This window comes from Gavia stellata, chromosome 4, assembly GCF_030936135.1.
Source record: "Gavia stellata isolate bGavSte3 chromosome 4, bGavSte3.hap2, whole genome shotgun sequence".
NCBI classification, from domain to species: domain Eukaryota; kingdom Metazoa; phylum Chordata; class Aves; order Gaviiformes; family Gaviidae; genus Gavia; species Gavia stellata.
The window spans coordinates 49,950,534-49,973,749 of record NC_082597.1 but is presented as its reverse complement, the minus strand read 5'-3'; the positions used below and the strand labels follow the sequence as shown (position 1 = coordinate 49,973,749).

General features: G+C 36.8%; 1 protein-coding gene across 1 annotated transcript; it reads left to right on the top strand.

Moving 5' to 3' along the window:
- The first annotated feature begins 225 nt into the window (after positions 1 to 225).
- EPYC (epiphycan) lies at positions 226 to 22,946 on the top strand. Its single transcript, XM_009809502.2, has 6 exons — positions 226 to 393; positions 14,842 to 14,995; positions 17,722 to 17,880; positions 19,426 to 19,628; positions 21,166 to 21,261; positions 22,776 to 22,946. The coding sequence occupies exons 1-6, from the start codon at positions 226 to 228 to the stop codon at positions 22,944 to 22,946; spliced, it is 951 nt and encodes a 316-aa protein (XP_009807804.1).
- The last annotated feature ends 270 nt before the right edge of the window (positions 22,947 to 23,216 follow it).

Genomic DNA, 23,216 nt, shown 5'->3' with positions numbered 1-23,216 from the left:
GTATGGCCAAAGCAGTCTGCAGAGATTCTCAGATCCAGGGACTCTTCATGAAGCAAAACAGAATAAACCATTGAGTCATCATGAATAAATATGAGTTATCCATCAGAAATATTGTTGCATACATATAAGTACTGTATTTGTGAGATTAAATTTTCATAGATTCCTTGCAAATACCAGGTTACCCACATTCTGTCCATTTTCTTCTCTTTCAGAAAAGAAAGCACAATGCAGACCTTTGTAAATATTTTTCTGGGATTTTTTATCTTCAAGTGTGTTGGAGCTGCACCTATTACTGGTACCACAATTTATGATTCTGAGTTCTATGACATACCACTTGGAGAGCTGCCTCACTCGTTTGTCTATGATGAAAACAAGCAGTCTGATCAATTAGAGGTAATCAGAAGTTAATTTATTTTATCTTTCAAAGTGCACAAATGCAGTGGCTACTGATGAGTTTTTATTGGCCATGAAAACATTTATCAGACAAATCTACTCATGTGGTTGCTACTGCCTTTGGTTGATCAACAGTTTTCTGTGCTAATAACATAACATAGTTCATTCACCTTTTCCGTAATTTACAAATGTGACCAAAATATTTCCTGATTTTTTTTTTTTTTTTTTTTTGTGGTAATCTCTGAGAGCAGGTGAAAGCTACCACGTTTCCCTCAGGTCTCCTTGCATTGCCACTAATTCTGTTGGAGATTGTCCTTGTGATTTATCTGTCTGGATGAGGCACGGAGGCAGCTGAGATAGGACATCCAGCATTCCCCATTAAATGAGGCTGTGAAATGCTGTTTCCTGAGGTTATTTCTTATAGTAGTAGATATGTTCAATACAAGTATTTCAGGCTATAAATGCTAGTGGTTTCTATTTCTGTTAGGAAAGTGGGCAGAAGGAAGTAAAAAAGAAAATGGAAAGTGCTTGAATTGAAAAACAGGAAAGTAAGAAAGATTACTGAAGAAAAACTGTTGAAATTCTATTGTAGTATGAGATAGTAAGACGTGTTGCCTGTAGAAGCAAGGGACTCCATTTGTTGACTTAAATGCCTCCTTCCTCTCCTACATTCCTGTATTTCTCTACATTACTAAAAGGCTACACTAATTTTAATCTCACTGTGCTGCTTAGACATGGGCACAACTTCCCTGAAGGTAATATATGCACTGTATAATTCAGGATTGAGTGCAATAGAAGTTGAGTGAAAAATTTAACATTTAAATAATAATATGGTTTTTTCACTATTACATATAATATTTTCATACTTTTTCACACAACAGCACATAATTCATGAAAATATGTTCCTTTGAGTGATTCATGTTGCAGCAGGTGGGACAGGGAACTAGTCTTTCATCAAGGCGAGATCAAAATTGGATAGCAGCCTTGAAATCAAAGGACAGAGACAATTTAAGAATAAGTATTTCCCAAACCCAGACAACTGAAGAGAGGAAAATCACCTCAAAAAGTTTGCACTAAGATCAGAACCTTACAGTTTGGAAGAAATAAATTTTCTCATCTAAGAAGGTCTGAGAAGAACTTTGCTCTAAAGAAATTACTTTACTTTTGGCCATGCAGAATCAAAGCTCTTTACATACCCATGCGCTTGAGCTTTCTTCCCTGATAAAGTCACCCCCTTTTTTAGTCACTGGATTCTTGTGCTCTCTCTATTTCACATTGACTAATAAGTCACAGTTCCTGTCTTTTTTTGCTCTTAAAAATGAAGTTTCTATCAGTCCTACAGAAACAGCTTCCTTCCCAGAAATGGGAGAGGTTATTGCGTGTGCCTCACCGCAGAGCTTTTCCCATTCAAATAATAGATTTCTCAGTAATGCATTGAATGGTAGGTGGGACTCTCCTGTGCTGTGCTCTCTCTGTGAGGTCCTATGACACTGAAGCATGGGGTGGCCCCTTTCCAAGTTTCTGAGTGAAGGATAGAGACAAGGCAAGGCTCCTGTTGTTCTTTTTCAGCTGAAAGGAAATTCAGAATGATCAGTATTGCACCCAAAAAGAAAAGATACAACAGGTCCTACCACAGGTTTCTTTCTTTAGGGAAGCATGGAATAGGCAGAGTCCAAAAAGTCTTTTCATTTTATCTTGTAAACTTCCTTTCCAGAGCAGGATTGTCTCCCGTTACTGAGCTCTTCAGACAGCCTTCTGAAAATGCAAGTGAAGGTCATCCATCATAGCAGTTGGAAGGAATGTTACTTTGCATATGGATGGACCTCCCTCTGAGAGCCTTTTTTTTCCTAGATGTTTAGCCAAAATCTTCTTTTGCTTACATTCCTCTTACCATGTACCACCCAAAAGAAACCTAAGCATTCACAATTCCCCTAAACCCGGGAGAGCTCAGTGGTCAGTGCTGTAGAAATCAAGCGGCTTTTATAGCCGTGCATGTCAGTCTTGCAAGTTGTCTTTTAGACCCTGAATATTATTAATGTCACTCAAGTTTTAAACAGAATCCATTTGATTTCTTGATCGTGGTTACAACTGTCCTCTCTACAATCCTGTTGTCGTAAAGATGTGAACTACACAAGTGGCTCTATGTGTAAAACCCAGTATTTATGCAAGGTCACAGGTTAGTTTTTATTACGCATAGCTTAAATGATGAGCAATACCACAGAGACCCAGACAAACAGCAAGACTTCATTAGATCTAGCCTGTGTACAGGCTGATTTAAGGCCTGGATTTCCTTTTAGATAACTCCGAATCATGTCTTTAGCCTTCTGAAATAGTGGAGAAAAAAACAAAACAGCATTTTCTGTTGCTGCTGTCTTCAATCTAAGATTTTAAAATTGTTATGTGCAGTATAAGTCATTCTGTTTAACACATTTTTAGACTCATTGGAGAAATGCAAACATTTCCAAGTTTGTGCGTCCAACTGATTTTCAGCAGGTCCAGGAGACTGACAGTTTCTAGGACTTCATATGCATTCAGTGTGTTGCTCCTGTTGATTTCAATAGGAATTAGGCACCTGTGCATCTTAAGGAACTAAACTAAAGCACCTCTGTCAGTTTCCAGAATGTTACCTATTGAGTACTGTAATCACTTATTCAATGTGTAACCACCAAAATGAGGGAAGATCTAGAGTTCATCAGGGAGGGATTCCTCCCACTCATTCTATCTGGCTAAAATTAGGCGTTGCATCCCAAGACCATCCTCCAAGACAAGTATGAATCATTCTCTTGGGATATCTATTGTGGTGGGTTGACCTTGGCTGGCTGCCAGGTGCCCATCAAGCTGCCTTCTCGCTCCCCCTCCTCAGAGGGACCGAGGGGGAAATCAAGATTAAAAACTCATGAGTCAAGATAAAGGCAGTTTAATGAAGAAAAACAAAGCAAAAAGATTTATTCTCTACTCCCATCAGCAAGTGACGTCCAAACACTTCCTGGGAAGTAGGGCCCCAGTACATGTAGCGGTTGCTTCAGAAGACAAACGCCTTAATAAGAAAGCCTGGCCTCCCAAGCCGCCCTGCCTCCTTTCTCTTAGCTTTTATTGCTGAGCATGACACCATATGGTATGGAATATCCCTTTGGTCAGTCTGAGTCAGTTGTCCTAGCTATGTCCCCTCCCAATCTCTTGCTCACCCTCAGCCTACCAGCCTTGGGGTGGGGAGGGCGGGTAAAGAGAGAGCCTTGATGCTGTGCGAGTACTGCTCAGCGGTAGCCAAAACACTGGTGTATTATCAACACCGTTCTAGCTACAAATACAAAATACAGCACTATGAGGGCTGCTATGGGGAAAGTTAACTCCATCCCAGACAGAACCAGTACACCTATCTTCCTCAAATAACTTTAGACGGACCCTAGGCACCTGTCTCAGGCTTAGCACCAAAATCTCAGCTTAATAAAGTTTATCAAGAGGGACTGAGTCCAAGTTCATTACTTCTTTTCTACTTCTCATACTCTGGAAGCATTTGTCCTTGTGAAGTACGCATGTCAAAAACAAAGTGTATGCGTGTATATACATACACATTTCATTGGCTTGCAAAAATTTTTCTGAGAACATTTTACCTAGATAATGGCTGCTGATATTTTTCCACTTGAAATCTGTCTATTTTTCTCATAGACTTTAGAGTAACTTTAAGGTTTGGAAAAGTTACTTAACAATGGAAATCAGAGGTTATCTAGCATTGCCTGCTAACATCAGCAGATCTCTTTCATTTCTTGCATTCTTTTCATTGTATTCAATATGTGTATACCGAACACATTTTTTAATGCAAAGATTTTTATGCAGAAAATACACATAGCTGTGAATTACTTGGGAGAATTGTATTGAATTTCGATCAAAGCTATGCATTGTCATGTATTAGGTGGGTCAGATCCGGGCTATAAAATCTGTGGTTTCCAAGTTCCCAGGTTAGTGAGACACGAAAGACCTAGCTAGAGCTCTGCATCCAAAGGGAAATTGTTACTGAAAAAACCTTAAGAAATATATCACTCAGAAATAAAATGTGTATAGAGACTTTAGAGAGAACAGTATCAACTCTTTCACACATAATGGTAAAAAAGGCAATGTAAAAGAAAAACCTATCACCAACAAAGAAATTCCAAGGTCCTGAAGGAGAAAGAGACTCCAAAGGACTGCCACTCTAAGGCAGTGTACAAGATTTGTGTTGGATTTATCTTCTGAAACTGACAGTTACAACAGTATAAACGTGAGCTGCTGTATCGCCCTTTTCTTCACAGTAAGTTTCATTATTATCTTCAGTGAATATTTGTATCACAATAGGGTCAAGAGGCCCCAGTCAAGACTGGATCTTCATTGTCGCAACTGCTCTGCAAATATATACAAAGACAGATTTCCTTCTTTAAAATAGATACAATCAAGCCAGACTGTCAAAGGCATTCTTGTGTAAGCTTCTCACTGTTAAAACAGAAGGCTCAGAGTTTTTCCCTCTTTGAAACTAAAACTTTGTTTGGATAGTGTGTGAGAAAAAAAAATTGTGGAGAGAGATTCCTATGTACATTAGCTACTAATGTCTAATAAAATCATATTGCAAACTTTTGATTACAGTGCCTGTTAAACGTAACCAGTCCAGGAAAAGCTAAGTTAGAAAAATAAGAAAGGACAATATAGGGGCATCAGAAAAATATTTTAATCAATAAAATAGGCTATCAGTGAGGCTGAGAAGCAAGGGAGCTATCCTAGCACTGAATAAGCAGCAAAACAGGGGTATTTAATACAGGTTGGTCCAGGTCTGTTTACACAGAAGAGGTGAGCTGGAAAGTACAATCCACAAAATAATCAGAAACAAGCACTGTGAAAGCCTAATATTTGATCCTGCATTAGCTTGTTGAATTTGAATCAAACTGATAATAGGATATTCAGGTGCTTGCACAAAGCTCAGAACTTGAGTCACACACACACATTCACTTATATATATATGCACATACACACAAAGCATCTCTGCTGTTACCATAACACATATGAAGATGGATCTTACTTGTGCAAGAACTCCCTCCTGCCATTCTGCAGACTTGAGAGGTTTACACTGCTGTTTCTATCTTTCTGGCAGATATCTGATTAAATAAGACTTCAAGGTGGATATGCAATGACTTTTTATAACATGTCATATACACTTTTTAAAAACTTATGAATTGGTACAAGTAATGTAGAAGTCAGATAACTACATAGTTGGTAAGAGAAACAAATTTACCGTTTGAAGCTTTATCCCCAAATAGGGAATCTTCTACTCTTTTCAGAAAGGCTTTGACTACAGCTCTTACATTCACTTAGCTATTGATAACTGATTCCATATGCTTCTGGACAGATGTCTTCATAAAAGGTGAACACTTCCATGGAATAAAAAGTAGTCATGAAATACCTGAGTGACGTTTCAACTATTTTGTCATATGGCAAAAGCAGATAGCAGAAATAGCACAAGATGAAAAGGAAGGATTTGAAATAGCATGTTAGTCCCTAAGTTCTAGCACAACAATCCAAGAAGAGCCCGTCTCACCCACTTAGCTACCTGAAATGTTATAAAGACTAAGTGTACTGGCGAAGACATTCTTAAGCACCTAAATATCTGATACTGGGCGTGCCATGAGTTACCACTACCTTAGCTGAACAGAGCAACTACATCCTTCTTCTTGCCTCAGACTGGTTAGATTCTCAAAGTAGTTGTTCTGGTCTGAAAACACCTAAATTAGTCCAGCTAAAGCTCATTGCTTAAGAGTAACTAGCACAATGATTGAAATTCCTGTGAGAGAGGCGACAGCTGAAACTCCACAGTGAGATTACATAGACCTTTTACAGTAGATGCTTGCTACCTCAATTTCCCTGGTCACTTAAACTTTTTTTTCCCCAGACTTCCAGTTTTGTGGCTTCTTCCAGAAAGAAGTAATGTGCATCATCCTTACTGATGTGGGGTGTGAAACAAGGATACAGATATTTTAGAAAATTACCCCAAATTCCTAAATTGTACCCATGGCTATATATTTTTTCTGAACACTGTTAAGCTAAATAACATGTTGATTTCTATCCCATTTAAAAATCATTTAAGATAAGAATCATTTTAGAGCCAATCGAAACAGGATCCAGAGTGTCGTTTGATACACAGCTTAGAGGGGGGAGCATTGTGGTTCTGCTCTGAATCTGCTCTGAGTAATTTCTATCTTTGTTCATGTTTAGTGATTGTCTAATGCATGGGACATTAATAATGCTTTGAAAAGGTCCCAGGTCTCAGTTCTTTTCATATTAGGCTACATAATCATGTTTCTTTTGGCTTGTTCTCCTTCTCTTGCCATGAGTTTTGCCTCTTTGAATGTATTCTGGCTTTGTTTCAACATCTTATCCAAACTTGCTTCTGGCCCCCATTTGGTGGTTAGGATGTTTTCTGGAACAGAGGTTTTTAGGGTGCCAGCCTCCTCAGGCTAGCAACTTATATTTCAGCTCTCTTGCTTCTTGGATGAATGGAAAACGAACACCTTTGTTTTCATCTGAACTGAAATGGAGTAAAACAGGTGTGCAAATCTAGCAGATGGGTTCTCTGAAGTACTTAAGTGCAGGAATGCCTCATTCCCTACACAAATAGACTTAAGTGTGAGATAGATAGCTCAATAACTTCTTTGGAACATGCACAACTGTAAAGCCCTAATGAAATTTCTGCCTGAATCCTTAGCTGCACAATATGTATCAGGTACCTGAGTTAGCTAAATAAAACTTCACTGAATTTCTTTCCCTAGATTCCTCAATGCAACCTAGTATCTTGTTAGATGCTTAAAGACTTGGTGGACTGTTCACTAGAATCAGCATAGTTATTTTTTAATGTTATGTTTAAAGAAAAAAAAATATAGAAATTGTACTGCAATAATTGTATGTATTTCATAGCAGCACAATCCCTATTGTGACATCACAGAAATCTGGGGATTGGAAATTTACTATGAATCTTATTTCTCAAGAGTGGTTTTGTCTCTGGCTTTCTTTACAGGAGATCTAATATTTACCAGCTTCCAATTTCTGCTTTTCAACTTCCACTCCCGACTTAGCTCTTATTAATAGAAGGGGAAATAGTAGCTGTGGATAAAATAGCTGCAGCTATCGATCCTGGACATAAAGTTCAGATGACATGTTCAAGAAAAAGTCAGAAGTACAAAAAATTGATGTGCAGAAAAAAATGTTCTCTCCTTATTATTCCTTTTTTGATATTGGTGGTCCTTATTTTTAAAGTTGTGTAGCAATGCATACTGTTATGTTGCAGAATGTCCCTCCCAGTGGCAGGAAATGCATCACACCCATGCCCCTGTCCTCAGCGCTTTCTTCCTTGCACCATATTCATGTCCTAGACCTATCACTAAATGTTAACTGATCTTATACTGACAGGAAATTTCTATATAGCATAACAGCCTGCACCGTGAAGACAAACCTGAACTATTAGAAACTTCTCTAGTTCTGGAGATATAGCAGCTTGTGAGCACTACATTTGTATCACTGCAGGCTACATGCATGTACTGGATTAGATCAAATCAGGTGAAATGTCTTTGCACTATAAGCTGTAGAAATGAGAGGAAGAGCAGATCTGACACCACACTTTGGCCTTGATGTCTGGTAAAAAATATGGTTGCCTCTATATGGTCTCCTTTACAGCCAAAGAAAGATGGACAGGCACCTCAGGAAATTGATTCACAACATATGTGCGCTGAACCACCCTCAGGAAGTGATTCTTCCTCCACTGTCTGCACCAGGAGTATAAGACAACTAAGCTGCTAAACAGGACACTTAAATTCAATGTCTGAAGTTAAGTGGATTGAATCTGGTCCTTTTTGTTCATGTTTCTAACACTGTTTGGTTGTAGTTTGGATTCAAAGCAATCACAGTGCATTTAGGAAAAGCTGGGCTGGTGAGCTGGGCAAAAGCAAGTTCAGCTGCAGCAGTGCCCGGTCTGCCTGGACTGCATGAGGAAAATATGCTTGAGACCCTGAACCCTCCTTTACAGTGAGCTCTGGAAGTCCAACTGAGGCAGCTCCTTACCACAGGTCTGAGGGTTGACAAAGTTGCTGGTAGATACGCTGGTCATCTGAGAGATTTCCAACTTTGGCTGGCTGGCTGTTTATGTCTACTTTGTGGCTTGGATCAGTAGGAGCTCCTGTGGAAATCTTTATTAAATAGCTGGGACTAGTTTTCAGTCCTTTTGTGCTTTAAAATAGTGCAAAGAAGAGCTCTGTTCTGATTTCTAAAACTGGCATATTTCTCTTTGAAATTTTGTGTCTTGCAGAACTTCAGCACTATTCCAAAGAAAAGCATCTGCTGTAGCTAATTTAGATATTACAAAGCCCTCAAAGCAGAATGTTAGAAATGAAATCTGTCATTTCAAATACAGTGCTGAAATGAGACTTTGACTTCATTTGTACTCATGGAAATCCAGATTAGCTCCATTTATATGGACTTTCTTCATTCTCAGACAACAGAATTAGTAAGTAAAATCTCTGTAGCAATGCTGTGAAGCATAAATATTTTTACTCAGCTAAAAATCAGACATGACATAAATACACTTGCTTTTGAGACAAGAAGATTTAGGATACTCTGTGGTCAAGGTGCTAAAAAGACTACTTCTCTTTCTAAGACTAATTATAAGAATCTCAGAGTCTACCTGTATTTTCCAAGGCAGAAACCACAGACATTAATTTCTAGATAACTGGGTTACAACTCCAGAGCTCTGTAACTTAAATATTAAGGTTGGTCTGAACTGAAGTATGAATGGAAATTTATGCATGTATGTGTAAGACCCTGCAGAAACAACAAAATAACTTAAAAAAATTAGAAGGCTTAAAGGGTAAAAAGAACGGACTGCATTGATAATGAAGGACACTATACCCAACTGCACCACTTCCAAACAGTGTTCCCAGCAGCAAGACTGAGGAATGTTTTGTTTATGCCAAAATCAAAGGTCCTGCACCCTGATAATGATGCAGCATAGATGATTTCTTGGTGAAGACCCGCCATTCTTCTACCAGCAGACAGGAAATAAGGTTGTAGATTACAATAGATACCATTCCTTTCCATGTTAGCCATCATGAAATCACATTCTCAATGAGGAAAAGGAGGCAATGGGCAGCAGCCTGGTGAAGGATTTGTGGATGATGGGGTATCCAAGACTGAGGAAAAAGACTGCCCCATAACAGCCAGTGAATCTCAAAGGAGATAAAAACCTGTCCAAATGTTAGTTTTCAATGCTTGTCAAGAAGAACCCCAGAGGCACTAAAAGGACTCAGTAACTTCTGTCCCCTGTCTTCTGTGTTGAACACAGGTGATCCTGGCCAGACCACTCAGGCATACACTTTTAGGTATGTGGGAGTATGTGGGTGTAAATGTGCAAGTGATTAAAATCAGAGAATGAGTATAAGTAGGTAAAATCAGTTTACTTGGAAATTTTGTAAATGAATATCACCTTCCCCAAGATCTCCCTGAGTTTTATTATACTAATTTCTCCACACAACTTATTTATGTAAGTCTGTACAAGAAAATGTCAATTTATCTGAGCTGCAGAATTTGCAATCTAAGTAGTTATTGCATTAACTTGCAATGGCTCACAGATCTATTTATTTTTAAGATAGAACAATAGGAGAAAAGAAGATCTTAAATGTAAAATTCAAGAAGAAACAAGTATAAGCCACTTCTGGAAAGGAAAACAAACCAAAAACCTCCACCATAATTAGACATTTTTGTGTAAGCCTTTGGTAGTTTCAGAACAGCTGTGGGGGAAACTAGTTCTTTTTGATGGGTCAGTGTGTGGTACAACTGTCCCTTCAAGTTTATAATGTGTCTTTTTAAGTTCTGAACTTTTGCTTGTGTCTTTAAGTATATTTTTGCAGTAAAAGGAGCACTGAAACAGGACACACCAGATTCTCCTGTGGTTTTAAATTTATTTCATGTAACATATCAACTTTAATCCTAAAAGATGTAGACATAAAACAATAGGCAAAACATCTGCCACTGGAATTACACCACCTCAGAAGTAAAATGTGGCAACTGATGACTTCCACCCTTGCTGTTTACCTCTTTAAATCTATTTATTCTCCGTATTTTATTACTTTGCATAGATTATGTGTGTTCATAATCCTCATATAGGTTACTCTTATCTATATGCCTATTCTGTTCCATCCCTACTGACTCCTAGCCCACAGATACTTTAATCTTTTTTTTTCCCCACAGCTCAGCCTCCTGAGATGTTTCTAATCTTAGAAACCTTCTCATTTGTCTTGCCTTGTTTTCAGCCAATGGTGAGAGACAGATACCCAAAAAGCCCATCCTAAAAGAAGCATCTGTGTTCAGTGGCTGGAACTGCTTTTCAGAAATTTCGTCTCATTCTCTGCTGACTGTGAAAGGACACTAGCATAGACTAGATGCCTAGCCTATGGATGACTGAAGTTACAAGTTGACTTTTATTATTTGCATTTTATAACTCATTGATATGTTCAGATTTCTGTGCTCTTGACTTTTGTGATTTCCTGGTCTGAAAGTGCCTCTAAATTGGCCATGCACATTAAGCAGTTTCATTTGTAAATGCAGTCACATTGGATAAATACAGGAGGGGGAAAAAATAGATACTCCATGAAATCTTAGGAAAGATATTACTCTGCTTACAGCATGCTCTGTGGCTACTATAGTCCACTGGTATTCTCTAAATCGCTTGACTGATTCCAAAGACAGAGTAGGGTAACTATTAACCACATAGTTAGACGGCTAAAGGTAGGTGATATGATTCGCTTTCAGTGTTTTCTTATGCCATGTATTAAATCTGGCTTGGAAGGCTGATTATGATTTGAAGACTTGCAACTATTGTCAAAGAGAAACATGCTTTATTGTATTTTGCTACAATATTCTTCCTGCTTCGTGATTTTTCGTAAAGAATATTACTTAGAGTAGCAAAGGAAATACAACCCCACCCCCAAAATACTATAGAGAATAATAGTATTAAGTGATATAGAATAATTTCTGTTTCAATTTTTTAGTAAGTGCATGTTGCCAAAAATAAACAACATCTGGAGGATGAAGGATCATTCTGTACAGTATATAGTCCAAGAAACATCTTTGTCTTGTTACAATCTTGCGTGATTTATCAAATATGTAAAAGACAGAAAGCTGCATGGATCAGATGACTGATAATGGGAAACAGACTTTTACCTTTAGGTTGCTGGTTCAAGTCCAATCTATGTACAGCAAGCAAATACTGCTCATGCTCTGGGTCTGGTATGTAATACACGTGTATCAGTGAACTCCTACTCTGTTAACAGTGTAAGAATGGCAACATCATTAAATTCACTGTAATAACTGGTATTTTTTATGACAGTCACAACTGGTGCAGGAGACTGAATAGATATTGATGCTAACTGCTTGGAACAGTTTCTCTAGAACCCAGATTTAGCACATTGGAAAGAAAACTATAGGCAGGCTTTCAACTGTGCATCTTCAAACCTAGATAATAACCTGTAATAAAAAAGAGAGAGATAACAGTCTAGAAACACACTTACTAGAATTTAATACCTCTGCTTTGGTACCCAACAGCTACAGTGATTAATCAACTAATAACACCTGAGAAAGCATAAAGCAAATAAAAAATCCCAAGCTAGTACATTCCATAGAGTATGCCCTCAAATATTTAGAGAAGTGGCAGCCAGTCTAGAAGACCCAAATCCCATGACAAGTGAAAGGAATATTATCTTAGGTCTGAAGCCTATTCACAAACTGTGTCTTGAAAATGCTTTTCTCCAGATTTTTATTTTCAGTAGAACTGCCACAAAAGTTGCATACAAAGCTGTTAAGAGGTCTCAAAATCTCTGGTTTTTGTTCCAAAATCCAGGACAGGGACTCTTATCTGATTTCCACAAAACCGGTGAAGTAGACCGCACGTGCAAGCACTTTAGTGCAGTACTACCCTGGGTCAATAAAAGTCTGGAATGCATCTCTCCCTCTAGGCTTCCTCCATTCAGAGAACATCTGTCCCATTTCCTTCGTTCCCAAAGTTTTCTTTTGATTTGTCCCCAACTCCGTTCCTGGTTTAGCTGTCTTACTGTCAGTCCTGCAGATGGGAACATTGTGTATTTGTCTGAACAAAGCAACAAGGTACATCCTTACTCTTACTTACACCAACAGGTTACTCAGTCATAGTTCAGCTGAAGTTCACTTCATCACTGCGCGTTTTGCAAAGTTATGATCCTAGTAACTGTATCAGGGCATTTTTATCTGCAAACCCTACTTAGTAATAGTATCTATGGCTTATTGGAATACAACTAAAGAATATACAGAGAACCTGAAGTGTGCTCAGTCAAAATCTGAGTCTGTGAGGTTCACAGGGCTTCCTGGTTTTTTATTGCTTCCATATTCTCTGTCTTCAGTGAAATTAATTGATGCAAAATATTTGAACCTATGGCCACTATATAACTTAAACCAAATTATTTCTGTGCAAAAAGTGGTTTTTAGATGATTATTTAAATGTTTTCAGGCAGTCCAGGATCATTATGTTTAATACTGCTGGTAGTGATATATAGCTACACTGCAAGATCCAGAGAGTCTATTTTGAAGTGTGAAGTGTTTTCTTCCAAAATTGTGGTAAATATATATACACATACAAATGTGTATAGGTATTTCACATGAATATATTTAAAATCTATATTATCCAGGAATAATAAGACAAAAATAACTCTATTTGCTGTTTATTATATAGTTAAACTAAGAGATTCAAACAGAGATTAGAATATAGCAAAAGCTTTGCTCATGCTTGGGACCTAGATCTCAGGTGTGTTAGTTCCTTTAACTTGTATGGTCTACGTAGAAAACCTAATTTAAAAAAATCCTAACCACTTGTCCAGTCTGGATGCAATCTACTTTTACCTGTCTTTTACAACTAGAATTTATGAGCATTAGTGTGAGTGATTTCAACAACCGGTTCTCCATGGGGACAGCAAAGCCAGCAGTAGATGTGGGCTGATCTCAAAACAGGAGACGTTTGGTCAGGTGAAAAACTCAGGATTAAATAGTTTTATAGTGGTGTTGTGCTAGAAGGCTGCAGTGGAGGAAAATCTTTATTAAAGCATAATTTTAGGCTTCTGTGCCTTTGCACTTGGGATAAAGATACTGCGACAAAATTCGTACTTTTGATCATGCCTTAGATATAGGCTAAGGAGTGGTAACTGCAGCACAGGGGTGCAGCACCCCCAGGGTTGGATGTATTGCCTGACCTTTAAACAATACCTCAGATGTGCAAAGCCCTATAGGAACACTAATTCATTGCTGGATATTTAAAATAAAAAAAAAAGAAAAAAAAATGTTTATTTTCAAAGGAGGCCCTGGGGTGGTCAAACAATGTTATTACACATGGAGAAATCAAGATACATTGGTAAAGTAACTTGCAAAGGTCACAGAACTAGAGTGGATTCTCAGCGTCTGGGTGATTACAGTAAACCACTCTGCCTCTTTGCAAACATAGGCCTCTCTGCAACAAGCCTGGCAAGTCTGCATACTCTTTTTGTGAGGGGTAATATCATGCAAGAAAATTGCTACATCTTCATTTTTATCCTGAAGTTGTCATATAGTAAAATCAACAGAATGCATCTTTAGAATTAGAGTTAATACAATTAAATTCATTGGTTTGACTAATTATGTTGAGTGGAGAAGAAAAAATAAGGTTTCTAGTTCCATGAAAGGATCTGCCAAATTTTATACGATTTTTCTAAATCAAGATTTTATCTAACTTTTTTTGTTTATATTCTTAATTTTTCATACTACATAATGCAGCCACTGATGAATGAAGCTAACCAGAGCCTTCTGTTATTCAGATTCAGAAAAAAAATTGACAAAAACACTATGAACATATTTGCAAGTAATATGTGAGCCTGGACTTCAGAATTCTTAAATAATAAGATTTCTAAAGCATGTTAGTGTTCTTAAAACAGAGCCTGCACAGTTAGATTGGGTTTGGATTTATGCTGGTACAATTGTAAATTGGTCAAATGACTTGCACCTTTTTGATGCTTCATAGCAAATTTTCATTTGTCGTGCAGAATATATCAATTTTTATCACAAATCTAATTGTACTTTAAATAAATGTGGAAAAAGCATTCTGTTAGGACATATTCTCGCTAATGAAGCGGATGCAGTGTGCATGCATGTATGCATACAAGAAAACGTTTAAAACACTGAGATTAAAAGTGAATAAGCATGTTGGAGTTTCATGAATTGTTTACACGTCATCAGGATTCATTATAGCTGCCCGATAAAATGCAGCTCAAGCAGTAAATCTCAGAACATATATGACCTCTAGTGGGAGAATATGAATATCAGGAAAAGAAACAGCTGCCAGTGGAAGTAAACAGCAACATTTCCTGTTTCCTCTTAATTTTTCCCTAGACAGAGATTGGGACAGCACTACCTTCTATAATTCAAGAGAGTTATTCTTCTGCACCATTGACAGAAGAACCTGAGGAGGAAGCATCAACGCCAAAATTAATTGATGGGTCTTCAGCACAGGGGTCTGGGGTTCTTGGACCCCAAACTCAAGATGGTTAGTAGGAAAGATAAATGACTATTGCATGTGAAGCTTTGCTTTTGAGTGAGCCCACTTTGCTTGCTTATGAATGTCTGCTCCTCTTACTGAGGAGGTAGATAACTTCTGTACCTCTCTTACTGTAGAAAGGTATAACATGCCTATCTTGAATGCTCTGAAGTCAGATAGGTGCCTAGTCAAAATGTTTCGACACTATTTTACTATGAAAACGACTGTGCACCACTGAATATTTTTTTCAAATATAATTTTATTAACACTTAAACACTTACAACATTAGGAAAATTTGCTAATGGTTGGCAAATGCTACCAGTACTTTTTTATTAACTTAGATTTCAATATCATTACCAGCTATCTTTATTTTATAATGATTTGTTACCTGATTTTTATAAATGTGTTCATACAAAATAGAAGTAAAATGTTGAACATTTTTTGACTATGAAAACTAGAAACTATGAAACTTAAGGAAAGGGAACTATTTAGAAATTTTGGGTGAAGCTGATTTTCTGTTCTTCTGACTAGCTATAGTGAAAAAAGAATTTTCTACATCTTACAGGGGAAATAAAATTGTAAAACACAATCTGTCCCTCTCCCACACAAACATTGTGATGCTAATAATTGGCATTTGTTAATAGCTACTTCGAACTATTGTAGTTGAAGCTCACCAGCGTTATCCACTGCTGTGATAGGTCTTTGTGTTTTATGGTGATCAACATACAACAACAGGAAAAGCCTATTTTTTACTATGCCTAACACTATAACTGAGTGCCATAGAATACAAATGAAATGAAAAAAAAGAGTTTATGCTTCCAAAATTTTGTTTTCAGTGAAGAGCAATTAATCATTCCTAGTCTTGTTTTTATGCATGTTACTATTGAGCCTTGACCAGGCAAAAAAGATACACTGATGTCAAAACAAATCAAAATGGAAATGAGAATTTCCCAGGGAGTTCTGAAAAAAACACATAATTTCCTTCTATTTTGAAAGCTGCAGGATATTACAAAACATTTCACATAAATATTACATACTATGAATTCTGTATCTGTCAACATTTTTGAGTACTGAATGCAAATCAGCTAGTGCATAAACTAAAGATATGCATGGGAGGCTCAAGGCTGTAACTTATCAAATCAGACATTTTTGTGTCTTTATTTTTTTTCAGCAGCATATTTTCCTGTCAGATGTTGCTGCTGTTCTTGGCTTGGTACTAGATAGAAGACTACAAGGCTCAGGAACATCAAGCCAAGTTCATTTTTCTTGTTAATATCTTTTTGAATCCTTCCCATACCTCTGTCCTTTTTCAGTCTACACCAGCCATAGGTGACAAATACCACTCTTCCAAGATCAAAAATAGGACAGAAGGGAAAGCTCTTTCCCTGTACTCTGTTGCAATATTTTGAAAAAAATGTCAGCCATCCTGAACTCTACATTCATTTAGGCCTAGATTTGCTGGAATGGTTCAAGATGTGACAATTTATTTTTTCCCTGTGTCAGGTTTGCTCCCTGTAGCTAATTTTAAATGTCCTGTGGAGGAAGTTAGGGAAAGTATAGAAAGAGTCTCATCTCTCCAGATATGTTATTCCTGGATGGCCAAGTAGAGCTTCTCAAATAAGAGAGTACTCTGGTCACCGATTCTTTAATTTCACCTGAAAAGACACCACATATATAGCCCGCCCTTCAGTTAAGTTAGTTATTGCTGCCTGTTGGTAATTGACACAGATCAAGAAGGCAAATCTTCCATGTAGCTGCAATTGATCTGGAAAAAAACTCATCTGGAAGAAAAACATTTTCATACTCACTAGTTATGCTACTATTTTATTAAGTAACCAGAACAAACAAGCAGCCATCTGCTACAGGGAGGAGGAAAACATGAAACAGAACATGGGAGTATGGTTCTATGGGAGTAAAAGCTGAGAAACAAATATGCTGATTTATATCCATAACCAAGGAAAAGATGTATCAAAAATTCAATGGACATAACTACTTACAACTGTTCCTACTGAAAATTACATTCAGACAAACCACTCAGTGTTACAATTCTCACCAAATTTGAACAGTATCATAAAAAGAAACTTCTGAATTTGCTGTATTCATGCAGTTTTATGATTGAGATGAAATGACTTGATTTTTCATTTTCATGAACTTCTGGTGGTAACTAAATGTTTTGTTTACATGGTCTTCAAGTTACCTTAACTCAGACTGATAGAGAAATTTTTCATGATGGTGAATTTCTGAATCACAAAATGTAATTAAAAACATGCAAAGGAAATTGAGGTTCTTCTCCATAGCTCTATAGGAAAATACTAATTTCCTTGCAAATTTTTCAGAAGTACTATTTACAGAACCAAACTTGGGAAATCATAACAAGTTTCAGTCATCAGCTGTTATTTCTCCATCTAGACAGAAGTGCACACTTGCCAGCTTAGAAGGAAATTGATCTGCTGTCACCTAATATTCTAATGTTACAGTCTGAGAAACACTGTATCAGAAAAAGAAGTTAAAATACATTCTAATAGGCATAGGCAGAAAAAAAATTACTTTTAAGCAGAATTTAATCACTTGTTGCAATTATATGATGGGGTGATCAAAACAGAATGTGAGTGAACTTTATCATAGACAAAATCTTACCATTACGTGTTTAGGTGAGCATTTCATTGCAGTAATTTAAGTATCATTTTTGTACATTTTTTTGGTAACAAACTGTTTTCTTTTAAATTATTTGAAAGGTCTTCCCACTTGCCTTTTGTGTACATGCCTGGGGAGCACAGTCTACTGTGATGATCATGAGCTTGATGCTGTTCCACCATTGCCTAAGAAAACCACGTATTTCTACTCACGCTACAACAGAATCAGGAAGATCAACAGAAATGACTTTGCTAACTTAAGTATGGATAGTAGTATTGTTACAATTACCTTTAATTTCTATTCCTTCTGGCTCATACTAATCTAAGACATAGAGATTCAGTTTATGTAATGTTTCATGACAATAGGATTATACACATAAATGCACATATGGGAGCGTGGTTTGCTACTTTTGAATGTAAAGGCCAATACTTCAAATGCAGATCCTCTGCCAAATTTTTGAATTACTAGAAATAACAATGTTCATCTATCTTTTTGCTGTTACCTGTAATCAGCTTTAGAAAGGTAAAAACCACCCAAACCTCATGGAACATTCGTAGCATATTAGAAAGTACTGTTTTCCTAACAAGACGAGTTCTTAGGTAGACATATGTTAAAAAATTTGCAAAGTATCTGTGTGAAAGGAATTTTACCTTTAAATTTTACTTTTAAAGTATACGTTCATTGGTTTACTCCAGAATCATCTAGGAAAATCTTCAGTAAATGAAAACTGCTAATCCAAAACCATTTGTGGCCTAAAACTGGCCGAAATTGGTGGTTTAGAGAGCTTATATTTTCACATTTCCTGTTTGAGATTCTTAAAGATACCTGAAGTATTAAGCCTATCCTGTTTAGCGATAGGGACTGCTGTATGCTCACCAGCCTGACTATCAAGCCACATTCTTTGTTATTTGTTTTAGACCTAACTTTGTATAACTAATGCTTATTGATTTCATGATGAGAAGTGTGGTATCAGTGCCAAAAAAGGCTACTACAATAATTCAAGGGAATGCAAAGATCCTTTTATGAAAGAAAACTATAAAGGTTTGGCTTGCTCAAATCAAGATGAAGGTTGGGAAGGAACACAATTATTATATAAAAAGCCCAAGGGGAATAAATACTAAGAGAGAAAATTTATTTAGGCCAAAATATACTGCTAGCATAAGAAAAATAAAATAAAATAAAATAAAATAAAATAAAATAAAATAATCACAAAAAACATTCTGGGTGGAAAATAGAAGTAAGCTACAGAATAATACATTTAACATAAATGCGTATTAATGCACTGATATTTAGACAACGTTCTCTTTTGCCAAAAATAATTTTCATTTTCTATTTTTGACTGGAAAAAGTGTTTGACTGTATTTTAGAAAAAAATCAATATATCAAATTTCTTATATATAAGAAAATGTTGAAAATAAAGAAATATGTGGAACAAGGTGGTAGAGAATATGTTTATTTCCCTTTAAATATTATTTTTCCAAAAGATAACCATTTAGAAGATTCCCAGAACACACAGAAATTTTAAAATGATTGACTTTAAAATCTTTCATTGAAAGATGTATGAAGAATGATATAGACAATTCTAAACAGGATGAGAAGGAGATATTGGTCCCCTTCCTTAGGAGTACTGTTCAAATACATATTATTGCATTACATACAGAGAGAGAGAGCTGTCACATATTGGGTCAGGAATGGATCTGATTCAAGACACTTCACCTGTAACTTAAATAAACAATTTGCCTTTTTCTTTTTTAAAACTTTCAGGAAATACATTCTTACATGCTTGTACCTTATTTCTCTGCCAGACAATTTAAAGAGGATTGATTTGACTGCAAACTTTATATCAGAGATCCATGAAGATGCGTTCCGGAGACTGCCCCAACTTGAGGAGCTGGTGCTCCGTGACAACAGGATAAGGCAACTCCCTGAGTTACCACCTACCTTAACATTCATTGATGTTAGTAAGAATAGGCTTGGTCGCAAGGGAATACGTAATGAGGCATTTAAAGTAAGTCTGGGTTTGATGGGAAAACCTTTTCTTCCTCTCTCCAAAGGATGTGGTCAGAAGAGAAGCCTAAGTGTCCCTCTACAGTAGCAAAACTGTTGAGATTATAGGCACCATGACTGTGCTGGCTGCTAGGCAATCTATAAAGATGGAGCAAGATGTATGAGCGTTATCAGCTGGACATGCAAACCCTTTCTATTCTTCTTTACAAAGATCCACATGAGACATATGATGGCACACTATGTTTGTATCTATGAACCAACTACCCACATGACTAGCAAGACTCCAGAAAGCTGTTTGATGTTCCAAGTAGGCAAGAGGGAAGGGCAAAGCTGTGGATGCCACTGCTTCAGATTTACTCTGCCGTGTATCTACATGGGGACTTGCTAGAGTATTCATTAAATGTGTATACTTTCTTCCCACCTTGAAAAGCAGCGAAATTGGAGCCTCTGAGTGATAGTCCTTCCTTGAGAATTTTGGTGGGGAGAAGCAGCCAGTACCATTCCTAATTGCATGCGAAATCTGAAGTCATTACAGAATATAGGCTAGCTTCATATGTTAGAACTGGCTTATATGCACTGTTCAATTGCATCTAAGAAGATAGTTGTAACCAGCCACCCAGCCATCTCTGAATTCCTCCTTTGGAAGACAGCTTCTAAATGAAGCAACCAACAGCAGTTACTGAATCAGGTATTTTCTCCTAGCCAAACATAAGGCACGTGTTGGGAATAGGAATTATGGGCAAAAACCAGTCCCCCAAATTGAAACTCTGGCCTAGCACCCTTTTCTTCTGTGCTCTCCTGATTTTAGTCATGAAGGAGTCTCAGCCTTTATCTTTCATATTTGCCAAGAACCTTCACTCTGATATCTCAGAGTTCTGTCAGTAGGAAATAAACTAGGACACTGCACTCAAAGAAGTGGTTAGGTACCATGATAACTTGTGTGCGTAAAAAGGGAGCAAAATAAGAGTATTCTCCTGAGCCTTATTCACCTAGCCAAGTTTATATCTTACTATTGTTATAATTACCAGATGAAGCTGCTTCTTCCACTAAGTCAAGGGAGAAAATTATTTACCTTTTCAAATGGAATGAGAAATTTATTTTTAGCTCAAGCATTTCTTATGCAGTTACAATTTTCTTCAACACCAATACAATTCCGCAAAATTGAATAAGCTTGTCACAAAAGCAAGAAAACAGACAGAATAGGAAGCCTTTCTGCATAAAGGCTTCGTAAGGCCGTATTTTCTTTTTAGAACATCATCATTAAAATTACATCTCTAATTATTAAATCTCTAGACATTTCAAATAATTTTTTTCCTTTTTCTTAATCCAAATTTGTAATCTTTAACAGTAACAGTTCTCAGCCTGTGCAAATGAAAGATCATGACTGACTAAATTTCTGCATTTTCAACCATATCATGCTGAAAAAAAATGTGTTAGTATCCAGCAGTGCTCATGGCAGTGACAGATTTCAAACTTACTTCTTAGAGATTTTAAAAAATGTCTATCATTTTCCCATGCCTTTTTCCTTCATCCTCTAGGATCTGCATGAACTGCAGCATCTTTACATCACTGACAATAACTTGGATCACATTCCATTACCACTCCCTGAAAGCCTTCAAGCTCTTCATCTTCAGGTAGGCTACAAAAGCAATGGCTCTATGTATCATGTTCAAATACTAATTAAAACTGGAAAGTTTAACTGTTGTTTTGTTTCTTTTGTTTATCCAAAAGCGTACTTACTTAACTAAACAACCTATTGGAAACATACAGTTAACTAGTGAATGCAGTATTTGAAAGAAGTAAAATTTAGCTCAGCTAAGCATTAATTATTAGAATTGTAATACAGTATTTTTCAAACATAAAATTCTAGATTTTTTGTTAGTACAGATTAAAGTTACGTTCACAGCTGTCAAGAGTAATATTAGTCTAAGAGACTTGAAAGACACAAATCCCTCCCGCTGCACATACAAATCTTCCAACAGGAATGTTTTTAGATACCCAAAGAAGTTACTTTACATATTGGTTGTATCTATACCAGTGCATTTCATTCTCTTAATAAATGTCATTCCCAGTTGCTAACATTTTTTCAGCCAAACTTTTCCGCTTGACTGTGTTGGAACATCCCATCCATTATCTTTCTGTATTACTATTTTTTGTATTTGCTTTTACCTATACCTTTGTTTCTGACTTCTTCCTTTTAAACTTTTCCATCTCTGCTTCTTTCCCTTTATCTTCTTTTGTACCAATGTCCAGTTTTGATTATCAGAACATGTTTTTGTTATTACAGAATACAGCAAAAAAAGCTTTGAATAAATGTCCTGGTGTACTGTACGTAATTTGACTTCTACCTTTCAATAAATAAATCTATAGAAATATTCTGCCTGCTAGCTGAATATTTTTTTCAGCTGCCCATGCCTGTAAATTAAATATCCAGTGCTATGTGCTACAGGCCAAAGCTAGTGAGCTGGATTTTTTCCACACCAATTTCTGACTAGCAAAAGAATGGAGAACGGAGAATTTTCAGACAGCCCTCATTTTGGGAGAAGACCTTTTTAGTCTCAATTTCTGATAATATTGTATTCTAGCAATTTATTGTTGAAAATGGCTCACTTCAAGAACAAAAGCTAAAAGAAGATAAGGTATATAAGAGGAATTTACATCAAGGAATAAAACCTAAAGCATTCACTTTTCCCTGTATATATACAGATGGGGTTAAACTAATGTGAGAGGGCCTGAGAGAAAGAAATTTGTCACAGATCAAACTGCAGGTTTGTGCCTTTTCAGGTGGAGGCGTATCAAGCTGTCAGGATGATTATTATGGTTCTATGATTTTTGGACTGCCCTATGCTGGTTCTGGTTTGTGTTCGTCAGGCTTTTCAATATGACCCTGGAAATGAAAATACTCTATACTTCCACCACGCCCCTCTTGCAAAGCCTGTCTCTGCTACATGGTTTGTGTTACTCAGTTTTGAAGCTTTGCAGTGGCCAAGAAATTTTCCCCTGCTTAGGACCTTTCTCTGTTGATGACTTGCAGCCACAATCTGGTATCTCTCTAGGCACTGAAAATACATGCATAAATTCTTCTTCAAAGAGTAAAAAATTACTTTCAAGCAATTATTCTGATAGCTTGCTTTTTTTTTTTTTTTAGAACAACAACATTCAAGAGATGCACGAAGACACTTTCTGCAAAATGAAAGATTTTACTTATGTACGTAGGGCTCTTGAAGACATCAGACTGGATGGTAATCCCATCAACCTGAGCAAAACACCTTATGCATACATGTGTCTACCCCGTTTGCCAGTTGGTAACCTCATCTAAGCTTTGACAGAAGCCAACACTGTCATACGCTATAAGAATCCTTAAAGACATATTATTAACTCACTGCTACACTAAGCAAGATGCATTTTTTCAAATCTCATTAATTTGTGAAATATTTCTATTCATAATGAAATTGATTACTGAGATACAAAGAATAATATGAAATACTAAAAGACAACTCCATTATGTACCCAACTGTAAGTTGTATAGCAATATAAACGAAAATATTTTACTACAAAAACTGTACTGAAGGCAATAAAAGATCAATGA